This window comes from Sander vitreus, chromosome 6 (genome assembly GCF_031162955.1).
Source record: "Sander vitreus isolate 19-12246 chromosome 6, sanVit1, whole genome shotgun sequence".
In the NCBI taxonomy this organism is placed as follows: domain Eukaryota; kingdom Metazoa; phylum Chordata; class Actinopteri; order Perciformes; family Percidae; genus Sander; species Sander vitreus.
Window position 1 is genome coordinate 29,980,914 of NC_135860.1, and position 14,202 is coordinate 29,995,115.

At 41.4% G+C, this 14,202-nt stretch overlaps 1 protein-coding gene and 1 pseudogene across 1 annotated transcript in view; both read left to right on the forward strand.

The window, feature by feature from the left end:
- Positions 1 to 1,836: 1,836 nt before the first annotated feature.
- On the forward strand, positions 1,837 to 2,332 carry LOC144519061 (large ribosomal subunit protein uL24 pseudogene; annotated as a pseudogene).
- A 1,777-nt stretch (positions 2,333 to 4,109) lies between these two features.
- Positions 4,110 to 14,202, forward strand: part of bckdhb (branched chain keto acid dehydrogenase E1 subunit beta) — a 56,899-nt gene continuing 46,806 nt past the window's right edge. The window contains exons 1-4 of the mRNA XM_078253680.1: positions 4,110 to 4,339; positions 7,108 to 7,185; positions 8,243 to 8,311; positions 11,946 to 12,079. Coding sequence (XP_078109806.1) covers positions 4,144 to 4,339; positions 7,108 to 7,185; positions 8,243 to 8,311; positions 11,946 to 12,079 — 477 coding nt within the window. The 5' untranslated portion in view covers positions 4,110 to 4,143. The remainder of the gene's footprint in view (positions 4,340 to 7,107; positions 7,186 to 8,242; positions 8,312 to 11,945; positions 12,080 to 14,202) is intronic.

Consider the following 14,202-nt stretch of genomic DNA (forward strand, 5'->3'; position numbering starts at 1 on the left):
ATACAAAGGATATATGGACCTGACAAGGTGTGCTATTTTAACACATTTTGTGTGAGGAAAAACGGGCAGTATATGTTAAATGAATCAAAATATTCACAAAATGAAAATCCCAAAACAAAAAGGGGATGGGGAGGGGTGGTGATGGCGCAGTGGATATGACACATGCCTTTGGTGTGGGAGATATAGGTTCAATTCTCACTGCGATACATCAACCAATGTGTCCCTGAGCAAGACACTTAATCCCTAGTTGCTCCAGAGGCGTGTTACCTCTGACGTGTATAGTAATTGTAAATCGCTTTGCATCAGCTAAATAACATGTCATGTTTGCAATTAACAGCACTCCTCATGCTAGAAGATGGCTGCTTACAGAAATGTGCAAAGTTAAATAATTTCTATACTTGATATTTGATTGGTAGGGTCATTTTCTGGACAGCTACTTTGGACAGTGTTTTTGTCGTATCGAGGAACTAAATTGTGAATCACTTTGGCTGTACCAAAGCTGGTCTACGGAAAGCCGTTCCACTCCCTATTCAGCCCCATTGTACCGAATTTGGTTGCAGTTCCACCAGAGTTCCACTGGGGGGGATCGCGGTCCAGTGCTAAATGAATGGGAGTCTATGGAGCTAGACGGCTAAATTTGTCTCTTTCGCCTGATTGTCGTTGAGAAATCTCAGATTTGATTGTAGTTTTTGCAAGTTCAACATGGATTATAGGTCGAAAGTTGAATGAACGAGTACTTATGTCCTTCTGATTTGTTACAGGTTGAGTCAGTGTTTCCCATAACATGCTAGCATTCTGCTAATGAATGCTGATTGGTCGGTGAAGGGTTGATTACGACCAAAGATCCCGTTTGACGGCATCCGAAGCAGAGCCAGAATGTCAGTCAATATTTCAGCGTGATCTTTAAAACATTAGCAAACCTCTTTCTAGCCTGTGTATTAACAGGGAGAGTCTAACCTGTCAGCTGTGTTGTATTAACAGGGAGAGTCTAACCTGTCAGCTGTGTTGTATTAACAGGGAGAGGCTAACCTGTCAGCTGTGTTGTATTAACAGGGAGAGACTAACCTGTCAGCTGTGTTGTATTAACAGGGGGAGTCTAACCTGTCAGCTGTGTTGTATTAACAGGGAGAGACTAACCTGTCAGCTGTGTTGTATTAACAGGGAGAGTCTAACCTGTCAGCTGTGTTGTATTAACAGGGAGAGACTAACCTGTCAGCTGTGTTGTATTAACAGGGAGAGTCTAACCTGTCAGCTGTGTTGTATTAACAGGGAGAGTCTAACCTGTCAGCTGTGTTGTATTAACAGGGAGAGTCTAACCTGTCAGCTGTGTTGTCGATGCCTCCAGAGAACTAAGGAAGCGACTCAGAGCTTGCCGTAAAGCAGTATCTCTGGCCGTATATGTGTATGACATCATTGACATTTTAAAAGGCTTTTTAGAGCAAAAAAGCCACTTTAAAAAAATCTAACACCCAGCAGTGTGTATTTTCATAGCCTCCCCTTTCGAATGCAACATTCAAATTGCTAGACGAAAAATGATATCCTGAGAAAAGTGGATTTTGAGGGGTATAGCTCCATAGAGTCCCATTCATTCTGCACTGGCCTGTGAGCGCCCCCTATATGGAACTCTGGTGGAACTGCAACCAGTTCAGAAGCCGGAAGTAACGAGAGAGTGGAACTTCTTCCATAGATTGGACCAACAGATCCCGTTGCTCTGGACGGAGACCAGTGAAGGATATTAGAAGCACTTTTCCGGTGATGGCTGAGCGTTACTGCGCAGCCTCCAACTGAGCTCGAAGATGTAGATGTGACGTGAGCAACCTGTCTGAAAGTGCTCTTTTCCGCCGGCCATAGAGGAGCAAACGGCAGGCATCATGAAGCTTAATCCATTTGTAACATCCTCGTGCCGCAAGAACTGCAAATGGCACTTCAATGCCCCCTCACACATCAGGAGGAAGATCATGTCTAAGGAGCTCCGCCAGAAGTACAATGTGAGGTCCATGCCCATCCGTAAAGATGACGAAGTCCAGGTTGTCCGTGGACACTTCAAAGGCCAGCAGATTGGCAAAATAGTGCAGGTCTACAGGAAGAAGTACGTCATCTACATTGAGCGTGTGCAGAGAGAGAAGGCCAACGGAACCACAGTCCATGTCGGCATCCACCCAAGCAAGGTGGTCATCACCAGGCTAAAGCTGGACAAGGACCGCAAAAAGATCCTGGAGCGCAAGGCCAAGTCTTGTGCTGATGGGAAGGAGAAGGGCAAATACAAGGAGGAGACCATTGAGAAGATGCAGGAGTGAAAACGATCTTTTGCAATCAATAAACTGTGTAAATGAAGGGGGAAAAAAAAAAAAAAAAAACTAACCTGTCTGAAAGTTGGAAGTCTTCTGGTAGCTGTGCCAAGAGAAATCTCAATCATTCCGAGTCTTGCAGAGACGGAGAGCGTAGGAATATGTAACGAGATAACATGGACACAGGCTAACTAAAATGATAGTTAACATTAATTAAACGTAAACAGCTAATGTGAGTCGAAACTGCCTGCGAGATTCTCCTGTACTGTACGGTAATTCCTCTACTGTGCGACAGACGCGTTTATTTTTATAAAAACGTCTGCTACGGAGCCATAACGTGAGATACAAGGTAATGGAGTCTTTTATACATTGTTGTGTTTCTTTAGAAATAAACAACGGACAAATAGTCTTTAAACGCTTTAGATGTAAAGTTATTCGCTATCAAAGTGACGTCAAAATGAATGGCAGTCAATGGGATGCTAACGGGAGGTGATGGATTATTAGCATCAAAATGGCGCCATAGGAGGTTCGGGTTGTGAGGAGAATCTTACCCCCTTGACTTCCTCCCTTATTAGAAATTCTTTGGCTGTACGTAGTTTTCCCATTATGGAATTAGGTGGAGCACCAACAGCACCATCTTGTGGCCGGTTTGTGTTACTAAATCTCATTTTAATAAAATATAGATAAGCGTTCAAGCAGTGAGAAAACTGTAAAATCCATTTTTTTTCCCCAACAGGAAGATGAACTTATTGCTATATTTACCAAGACAATGTATATGGTGGACATTGTTTATAGGTTTATACATATTTGATGGTGGCCACGGTTTTATCAAATTAGGTGACGTCACATATGCTACAAGAATTATTTGATAAATGTGTAATATAATTTATAATATAATTTAATATAAATTTCTTTTATACATTTGCAGATTTTTACTTGGCATATCAAATGTGTAAAATGATTGCTGACATACGAGCCTTATTTTTATACTGTTACGGACATGTGTGTCTGTGTCTGAAATAAAGTTGAATTGAAAATGTCCTTTTTGGCCGTTCCAAGCACCGGTAACGTAACAGTGCGAATAGACGCACATCAAAATAAAAATCCGAACGGCGGCTGGCTTGACCGGGTTCTCTGATCACATTTTTGCAAACATAAAAAGGTAAAGGTTCAGAGCATGGATGTATTAAGAGAACGGTGCCGAGTCAGACTTCATAACGTAAACCCAAGAAGACTGCTGATTGGCAATGATGTGCCACTTGAAGGAGTGCTCTCTGAACGTATCCGGTCTCTACCACGCACACCGCCCTCCTACTTGACCAATCACAACCTTTGTACAACCTCTGCTGGCACGGAGAATAAAAAAAAACAGGAGTTCTCACTTTGCCACTACCACAGAGAGCCGAAGTTTCCTTTCCCTTCTCAAACTTCCCTCTATTTTACTTCCTCGATGTTCTTTTTACAAGATAAAATGGGGGTTCTCACCATGTTCTAAGAGAAATGGGTATCTAATGTAATAGCTCTAACACAAAGACATGTTAAATATAATGTTCGAAAGCCTATGCCTATGGGATAGTATTGTTGAATACTAACAAAATGCTGAAATATAATTAGCCAATACATTAGTTAAGTTAACCTAATTTAGGGTACTAGATATAGAAATCGATATCGATAGATAATAGAAAATCCCAGTGTCATGTTCATAAAGACTGATGAAAGAGGCCCAATAATACCAAAATGTAACCCAGACATTTTTAGGTAGATATCAGAATATCTCGTTCCCTCTACTGAGTGAGACATCTTCGTTTGTATAGACGGGCTCTGCACGTTGCCCTTCCTGTTCATAACAACAGTGATGGCGGCCGCAGCACGGTTCTTCATCCGAGGTGCACCCTTGAAACTTCCCCTCTCCGGTGTTGGCACCGGGGCTCAGAGCTCTTTTGAGGCAACTCTGCTGAAATTGTCACCGAGCTCCAACTCCCGTACAAAAACACAACGAAGACATGCAGCGCACTTTACATTCCAGCCTGACCCCGTACCTACACAATATGGTAAGTGGATGGCTAGCCGGCTAATGCTAGCGTTAGCTAGCTACATTAACAGGACAACATATGTAGCACTGGAAGTTTCCCAGTTTAACGTTAGCTGTAAAAGGACAAGTGACTTACCAGCATTGTAAACAGTTTCTGGTTAGGTGATAGGAAAGGGTTTTATTTGCGATATATCTCATGTTGTCAAAATTGGATACTGTAAAGTTGCACAGTAACTAATCTGTTCTCCGTGGATGTGCGTTGGAAGTTTCCAGTTTCCACATCAAATTTTGACTTTTGTAAGGTGCATATTAGAACATCATAATTAGTCTCTCATTGCCAGACCTATCTCCGCAGTGCTGGAGTATTGGCTGGCAATACCACTTATCTATTCTGGGATAGAAACGCCGTGGCTTGTTTGTAGTTTTTAAAGCAGTATATCGATATTATATCGACATCGTTATATGAGGCTAGATATCGTCTTAAGTTCTAGCTATCGTAATATCGTGATATGACATAAGTGTTCTCTTTTCCTGGTTTTAAAGGCTGTATTACGGTGAAGTGATGTCATTTTCTGAACATACCAGACTGTTCTAGCTGTTCTATAGACGTTAAAAATAAGCTAGCTAATTTGTAATCATGATACCTGCTCCACTTTGTATAGAGTAACATTGGTACAACTATAGCTATATAACTAAAGCTAATGCCACTAATGCTAAACTACACTTTAAAACATTAACGCTGCCTTTGTCAATAGGCTCGACTACTACATTTTCAGCTAGAGCCCGACCGATAAAGGATTTTCAAGGCCGATATCGATACAAATATTTGGTGATTTAAAGGCATACTGTGTAACTTTTCCCTCTTCGGTCCCCCTACAGGTTCTCATTGGAACTACAGCCACGTGAGCTGTAGTTCTAATGAGACAACCTGCAGGTGGACCGAAGAGGGAAAAGTTACACAGTATGCCTTTAAAAATCCGATATTCCCATATATCGGTCGATATATATAAAAAATAAATAAATAAAAAAAATCCAGAAACGCGTAACAAAAAATAAACAGATTTCCCTAACATTAGTTATTTATGAGTCTTCACTAAAATAATATGACAATGCAGTTTAATTAATTATTGTCCCAACAGAACAGAGGAACATCAAAATATATTAAAGTTCTGATAAATAAAATGTATAAAAATACAAACTTAAGATATGAAACTTAAAGGGTTAAACATGAGTGTTGCCAACAGGGACGTAGTAGAGAGCCCTCTGGTGGACAGACTATGCAACGCCAACACTCAGAACATGGTTGAAGGGGGTTTCGTCCGTTTTTATTTTATTTTTTAAATATTCATTTATCGGCCATTATAAATGCCGATACCGATAGTTTAGTTTGGAAAATGCCTAATATCGGCCTGCCTCTATTTTCAACTTGAATAACTGAGCAATAACATTTAGTCTCACACTGCTGGCTATGGACTTAAAGATTGTAGGGGGGTGGGGAAATTGCCAAACAAGTTTATTGACAAGGTTGGCATTTTATTGACATGAAAGCACGAGGGCTTTTTTGGTTTTGTTTTAAATTGTATGTCTACTGCAATCACATGGGAAAAGTAACTACATTTACATACTGTGAATCGTTTTTTTCGAATCGAGAACCGTATTCGACTCGAAAATCGTTTTTTTTGAATCAAATCTTGAGCCTAAAAATCAATATCGAATCGTGACATTTTCTGAATCGTGCACCCCTAGAAAGCGCTGCATGGTGTACCTGGTTGGTGTAACGGCAGTAAAGAGCTTTTGATGTGACCTTATCGCACACGAGAAGTGTCAGTATGATCTCTGAGTCAGAGTCGTCCCAAATGAGCTGTGAGCTCATTGTTCATTTCACCAGGATGTTGGCACCCAAATAATCGCTAACATATTTGCTGGAAGAGAAAACCATCCCAGTGTTGAGGAACTATGAGTGTCATTTGTTCATTGTCTGTAACAAAGGGAAGTGTGTGTCCTAATGTTTGAAGGCTGTGAGTCTGTGCCAAGTTTCCTTTAATGTGGTTTCCTTCCTGCAATAACTGGTATGGCCGCTTATAAATGTGTCTGACAGTGTGCCGTTTGTATATTATCCAAATGCAAAATAATGAATTGTTGCTAGGCCTTGCACGATTCGGGGAAAAATATGAATCACGATTCACACAGCTTAGAATTGATATCACGATTCTCTGCCACGATTTGTAATGTTGTGTAAATGTAATGTTTATTGCACACATGAACCATGACAAAACGAAACAAATTGGCAGGACCAAACAGATTTTTGTTGCCACCTATAGCTCATTGCACGAGCCTGTAAACATAGAGGCTTCAATGAATACAGAAAATAAAGTACATACTGGCCATTTAAGTACAGTGGGCTACCAAAAATAGTGCCATATAACACACTGAGCTAAATATGGCCCTGATACAGGCTCTATCTGAACTCCTTGGACATGTTTTAATTATGTAAAGACATGTCAATCAACGTGCTGCAGCTACAGCTTCAGTCTCTAGAGAAGTGGAGTTTGTCAATTGCCAATTGCTTGTCATTCCCCTCTCTCTCTCCCCTTTCATGTCTTCAGCTGTCCTATCAAAATAAAGGCCGAAAATGCCCCAAAAAAAATCAATGTCATTTAAAAATTAAATCGTGAACAGGAGTGAATCGAGATCGCAATTTTTATAACGATTTATCGTGCAGGCCTAATTGTTGCTGGTGTCAAGTTCTTTATTTATTTATTTATTTTTTATCTTAAAACCTTTTAGGGCCCACCCAGAAGATGAACTTGTTCCAGTCCGTTACAAGTGCCTTGGACAACACTCTCGCCAGTGACCCAACAGCAGGTAGGATGCTAAAACAGGAAAGGGAATTTCATAGCCCTTTAACCTCATTCATCATCACGCAGTTTTTTAAACAACACACTGGCTTTTAAATATTTTTCATAGCCCTGCTTGTCAGAATGTAAGCCATGTAAAAATGGTGGACTACGATAAGGTTGCTTCACACTTGAAGTATATACAGGTTAGATGTACCCAACAAAACATTGCACCTTCCAAAAGATTTGACTGTCTTGCTAAAATCATCTGAACTGTCACAAGAGCATCATGTTCCAAGAACATCATGCTGTAGAAATGTGCCTTGTTTATGTGTTATTGCATTTCAACATTTTTTTTTTAAAATTTTTTTAAGCCATCTTCATAAAAGGAACTTATAGTATAATTGGAATGGAATGAATTTGATGTAGCCAGCTGTGGGATCATGTCATTTAACCTTAAGATGGATCCTCATTGTATTGAGTCCTTAGTGTTACTCAAATTGAGGTGTTATGATTTCCTCATAAAGGGCAGAAATGTTGCCTGACCAGTTCTCACAGAGCTGTAGGTTGGTGGTGTGTGAAACAATAATGATAGTTTTCGGTTTCTCCCTTCTCATGATTGTTATTTATTTATTTATTTTTTTAATTTTGGATGTAATTTATTCTTGCCTTTTCTGTTCTAACGTGCTAAATGGGGTGGCAGTAGCTCAGTCAGTAGGGAGTTGGGTCCGGAACCAGAGGGTCGCTGGTTCAAATCCCCATACGGACCAAAGTATGGTGGTGGACTGCTAGCTGTAGAGGTGCCAGTTCACCTCCTTGGCACTGCTAAGGTGCTCTTGAGCAAGGCACCAAACCCCCAAACTGCTCGGGGTGCCTTTCCATGGGCAGCTCCCTCACTCTGACATCTCTCCATTAGTGCATGTAGAGGTACTGAGCATGTGTGTGTAATTTAGGCCTGTGTGTAATAACAACATTGTAATTTCCCCTTGCAGGATTAACAAAGTGTATATATATTATTATTAAAGAACAGAATCTTAAGAAAACGTGCCATTGAATCACTGATTGTATTGTGTGTTGATCTGCAGTCATCTTTGGGGAAGATGTTGCCTTTGGTGGAGTTTTCCGATGCACAGTGGGTCTTCGAGACAAATATGGTAAGCCATTACATTCCTCTTCGATTCTCCCCATTCAGAAGGCTTGAATGCTGAGTAAAGCGTGTTTTACACTAGACGCATGCAAGGTGGTGCGCGCCATCGTGACGTCAAAATGACCTATCCTGCCGGCGCGCCCGATTTATGGCGCGCGAGCAGAGGTTGCGCACGGCTCTTTTTTTTTTTTTCAGCGGCGCGTAACAAAGCGGAAACGGGAGGCCTGAACGGGTTCACCGACAACCGGATGCCAGGACTCTCACAGTGACTGCTAGTCTCTCTTGTAAACTTACTGGGTTAAAATGAGTTCTTTTATGGTGAATGAAAGGCTTGATCCGACGAAGTAGCTCACTGAATCAAATCGAAGCATTGACGGCAATGCTGCTGCCAGTTCTGCCGTTGTTTATCTTTTTCTTCTTCTTCTAGTCCGTAGAAAGAGCAACATCTGTAGCCTTTGCTCATTAACGCCACCGCTGGTCAGGAGAAGACTGCAACTAGTGTCGCGAGCACCAGCGCATCACGTCACATTTGCACTAGTATATAAGACCCTTAAGGTTTAAATGAAATCCAGTCAGCAACCTGTTCTTCTGCCTGCATTACACGATTATGCCACTAGGTGGCAGCTGAGGACTGTGACACATTCCACCACCATTCCACTACCACCTCACAAGGTCGCATTACTGTTCACTGTTCGCCTAGAGGACCACAAGGATCCGTTTGCACTTATTTGTCCTTTGTAGCAGGGTAGCCCTACAAACGTGACGCAGTAAGCTGATATAGCATGTCAATGCTCACTGCTGTGAGTTTGTTTTGGAATCTACTGTTTTGATTCTGTTGCTCAAATGTTGCTTGAATTTAAAATGGTACATTAAACACTCTGTGTATGATAGTATAGCTACAGGAATACCAGGCAGACAGACATTTTGACATGTCATAGCAGGAAAAGCACACGGGTAGTAATTATTATTATTATTATTATTATTATTATTATTATTATTATTATTAATATTATTAGAGGCTGCATTAGGTGCTCCCATTCCAAGCATGTCTTACTGGTACAGTTGCATGTAGAAGAGCCATGATAGTAGTTCATGTCACTAGTTAGGCCTAATTAAGGCCTATTAGCCCTCTTTTGGTTCTTGTTCACTTTTTGCTTCTGAGAATTTGTGGAGATATTGTTAAAATAGTATTTCAGGCCCATTGAACTATTTTGCATTATCTTGTCTGCTGTTTCTTTCGCTATGCCTCAAATGTGTATATTATTGGAGTTTTTTTTATAGGCTAAATTAGCTCTGAATTACTGATGCTGCTGTGTTCTCTATGTATTTATTCTTCCCAGCTGGTAGCCGCTGTGGCAGATATAATTTTATTACAGCGATATCAGAATTGGCATATGTGTTCGCTGGCAAGTAGCAAGACATCGCGGTGCAGACACGCCAAAGACACGTTTGAGGTCATTCCACTGATAGGCCTTTTTTCCACAGCAGACATTGTGACTTGTCATAGCAGGAAAAGCACAGGTGTTACTAATATCATTAATGATGGCTCTGTTGTATTCAAGTGTCCCAGTGAGACGTCAGTGAGCTCGCATGCACAATACCAGGAGCCTGAAACTGACGCAGCTAAACGGAATTCAGCCGTCATTCATGTCATCATTTACACCTTTGCTTTTCCCGCTGTAACATGGAAAAGACGCATTGGGATGTAGCTGCTACTGCCACCTGCTGTGAAGTTTGAACCCACAGAGAGCACTGCATCTGCAGTTCATTACATTAGTCATTTTTGTGTCTTCCTGGTAACAATCAGTGGGGATTTGCCCTTCAAAAGAAACTGGCGGTTCCAGTTTGATTCTGCAGTTGACAGTCAGACATTAAACATAAGTCTTTATGGGGACCGAAAGGACCAAAGACATGGCAATAGCATTAAGCTGTTCTCTATAATAAAATGGGCCATGAGCATGCCCAAGATTGATGCTGAGTAGATGAAAAGTTAGTGGTTGTAACCAATTTCCCCTGAATTTATTTAAAAATCTACAACATATGGATCAAATAGATTTTTTTCATTCAGTAAACCTGGGTACAACCAATTAGCAGGCTTTGTTTTCTCTCCAAATAGCATTAAGCAACCAAATGTGTCTTAATTCAGATCCTCTAAAACTAAACCGTTCTTTCTTGTTGGTTATGGTATAGTATGGAAGTCATTTTCAGTTCATTTTGTATAAATATCTGTTTTTCTCAATAGCAAGGAGTGTTAAATCCACCCCGCAGTAGCTGGCTTTGCCTTTTGTTTTCATTGACGTCAGAAGTGCTGACCTTTTGGAGAGGGATCATTATTTTCCATCTCATCCTTGTGTACAGTGACGAGCGCAAAGCTGTTTTTATCCCTCTCACTACTGAAAGGGGTGGTGCACACCTCTGCCACCCACGGGCATTATACAGACCAGAGGTTAATGCAGGGCGGACACTATATGAAAGGCTTTTTACGAGGCGGATGCATTTTCCTCAGAGATCCAGCTCTCCCGCCGCCGGCTGCCTCTGAAGGGCTGTTTCCCTGAAAGCAACAGCACACGTTGACCCTAGGCTCCGACTAGCTCTCCCTCTCACTGATGTGTGTAGCCTTTTTTCACTGGAAGCGACGTTGGTGCCAGGCAGCACTGGCGGCTATAAACCTTACCCAAACATGTCTATTTAAATATGCATTCTAGACCCGTGTGAACAACTGAGGCCCAAACGTCAACGCAACGATACATTTCATTGTCACACACTGTGTTAATGTCTCGATTGTATTTTTTCTCGTCATTCATTGACTTACTACTCATTGCTTTGATGACACACAAAAGCACCCACACACACACCCCCACACACACACACACACACACACACACACACGTGTTACTGTCACTTTCACATGAAGCTGCATATTTGAGGTTGGCTTCAGTCTGAACGGCAAGGCGTAAAAGCTTGAGCTCTTAATTGTCCGTTCCTCTAAGGGGTTTTGGTGCTGTGGTTGCTAATTGAACTTTGTGAGCACAGAGCAGGGCACATGGCAGAGTTTCACTGCTGAGAAGCACATTTCCCAGCAAAACCGAAAAAGACTGGACTGGCAAATACACAAAGATGAGAGCAAAAATAACACTCTTAGCCCAATTTTAGAGTCCCAGTCTTGTGGCTCTTTTTCAGATTATAGGGTGGAGAATGGAAGAAGAATGGAAGAAGTTTTTTTTTCTTCTGTTTTTACTCTTGTGTATGTTGTGTGTTCATCACAGGCTTGGTTTGCTACAGCCGAGGAGGCTTCAGCTTGTCACTTCATTTATTTAGGACTGCATGACATTTGAAGACTGTCCTCATCACTCATGTGTGAGGCATGGGCTCTGCCATCAGAAAAACCCTGCTATTCCTTAGACACCCTCTACAATTGTGGTCAGTGGTCCTAAATAAATAAATAAATAAATAAAATGGGCCGTTCAGTGATTCCAGCCTGATCAGCGGCTGCCACACCTTAAACCTCTGTGTGGACTTTTCTCTCTGAGTAGGTTGAAACAGTTAGCTCCCTCACCCAGTAGCCACTCGTTGCCTTCCATTACTAGTACTTCAGCTTCTGAGTCTTCTTCTCCTCCTCCTCTCTACTGCTGTTTCCCCAGGTAAGGACAGAGTCTTCAACACTCCCCTTTGTGAGCAGGGAATTGTGGGATTTGGTATTGGTGCAGCTGTTGCTGGTGCCACAGCCATCGCTGAGATCCAGTTTGCTGACTACATCTATCCTGCCTTTGACCAGGTAAGGAGAGCTGCGACTAACGATTACTGCCATTATCAAGTGATCAGCTGTTTTTTTTTTTGGTCTTGATCAATCGTTGTACAGTCTCTCCAGAAAAATGTGATTGTAATCGCATAATTCAATGCATAATCAGCCAAAGTCCGTATATTTATGCGGGGGCCGCATTTTTGCCGCACTTTCGCCCCAATAAATTGCCGATTTCCGCGCAAAATATGCGGGCTTGCATGATTTCATAATCCCTGCATTTTTGTTGCAAAAAAAGTCACACATATCTTGGCAGAAAGTTGAAAAATGTTGCGTTTACTTCACACAAGAGCAGCCATTTTCCCCTGTTGCCATGGGAACATTATGAAGTGAGCTAATTACGCAACGTGAACGTCATCGAAAAGCTGCAAACCATGAAGCCACGATGAAACCGCAGTTTTTGCAAGTTCCTGCAATTTCATCGCACAAAATTGCATAAATGTCCCGCATATTCCATTCATATTCCATCACATTTTTTAAGAAAACGTGCCGCATAATCAAGGAGTTTTGCCCACAACAATCACAAAAAAAAACTGCATTTTTCTGGAAGGACTGGTTTTGTCTCTAAAATTCCTGGGGTCCACATCATATAGTACCACTCACATGCTAAGTGATGGCATCTATGTGGCCTAACTATTCCTGGAAATAACAGTGTGTGGCTAGCCAAGGCATTGTCATAGGCCAAAAAAAACAGTAAAAACAGTCTTTTAAAGGTAATAAAAACCCAGAAAAATGCTGTGCACATGTCTTTAATCGAATAGTTTAATTTCTGCGAAGTATAGTTTGAAATCACTATGCCACTTATTTCTCTGTTGCAGGAATGAAGAGTATAAAGCTAGGTTGTAGTCTTTTACTTGCCTGGTGTACCAGCACCCACATTACAGAGCTGTGTGCAACTGAGAGTGCATAGCACCGTTGTTGCACACAAACAAACACATTGGAATCACTGAACCTGAAGAACATTGAGAATGATGGAAAGAGTATGGTTCTGTAATATATCTTTGGTTTGCATCAGTTTGACACTCTCAGTACTATAAATGTGATAACTCCCTATGTATATGGAGTTTGATTTGCACAGGAGTGACGAGGCCTCCATGCACAAGATGCAAAATTCAGTATCTTCCTGAAACACTTGGGGGGAAAAAAAAAGAAGGAATGGGAAAAAAAATTTTGCTAGCCTGGCAGCCACAACTATTAGTGATTTTCTTTCTTTCTCTTACTTGTCATCTGTCTCATTTGTATATGATGTTGCGTGCAGATGTTTGATTCAGACCTCAAAGTCAAATGTTTATTGTTTCATATTCTACAATCTAACTTGGGGAAAATGTTAAACAAAAGGAGCTCTTATCCATGTCCATCTACTCTTGGGTCTTTCCTAAAGAATTGGCTGAGCAGGACCGTGGGCAGCGCTGCTGTTTAACCATGCATACATGCTGACACTAGTGTCATATTGTGTCTTCTCACCCTCCCACGAGATGAATGCCAGTCCCTTCGATTTAGAGCAACAGTGGACCAAATCCTCCTAACTCCTTCTGTGCTCTCGCTTAAAATGGTGCAGTCCAAACTGAGCTGAGAGGGTCATAAAAGCTGAATTAACAGCCCACCTGAGTTTAAGGGAGGAAAACTTGGGACACCTTTTTGGAGGAAGCCCAGTATGATAAACTGTAGAAAAAGGTAAAAGGAACCGGACACTTTAGATGATTTTGCTCGTTAAAAATAAAATAAGGTTTTTAAAAGCTTTAAGGGGAATAGCAGAGAGAATGGCTCGGCACATGCAGTCTCCATCCAGTGTCCACTGGTGTGGTCTTTATTCATAAAACAAAGGAGAGCACTCCGTTTTCTAGGGTGCTTTTTTGGTAAATGGATCTGCAATTGATTAACCCAGCATACACTTAAAGTGCTCATATTATGCTCACTTTCAGGTTCATAATTGTATTTAGAGGTTGTTTAGAATATGTTTAATTTTCAAAAAACACCATATTTTTGTTGTACTGCACATTGCTGCAGCTCCTCTTTTCACCCTGTGTGTTGAGCTCTCTGTTTTAGCTACAGAGTGAGACATCTCACTCATAGTATGAGGGCGTGCCCTGACAGTAGCT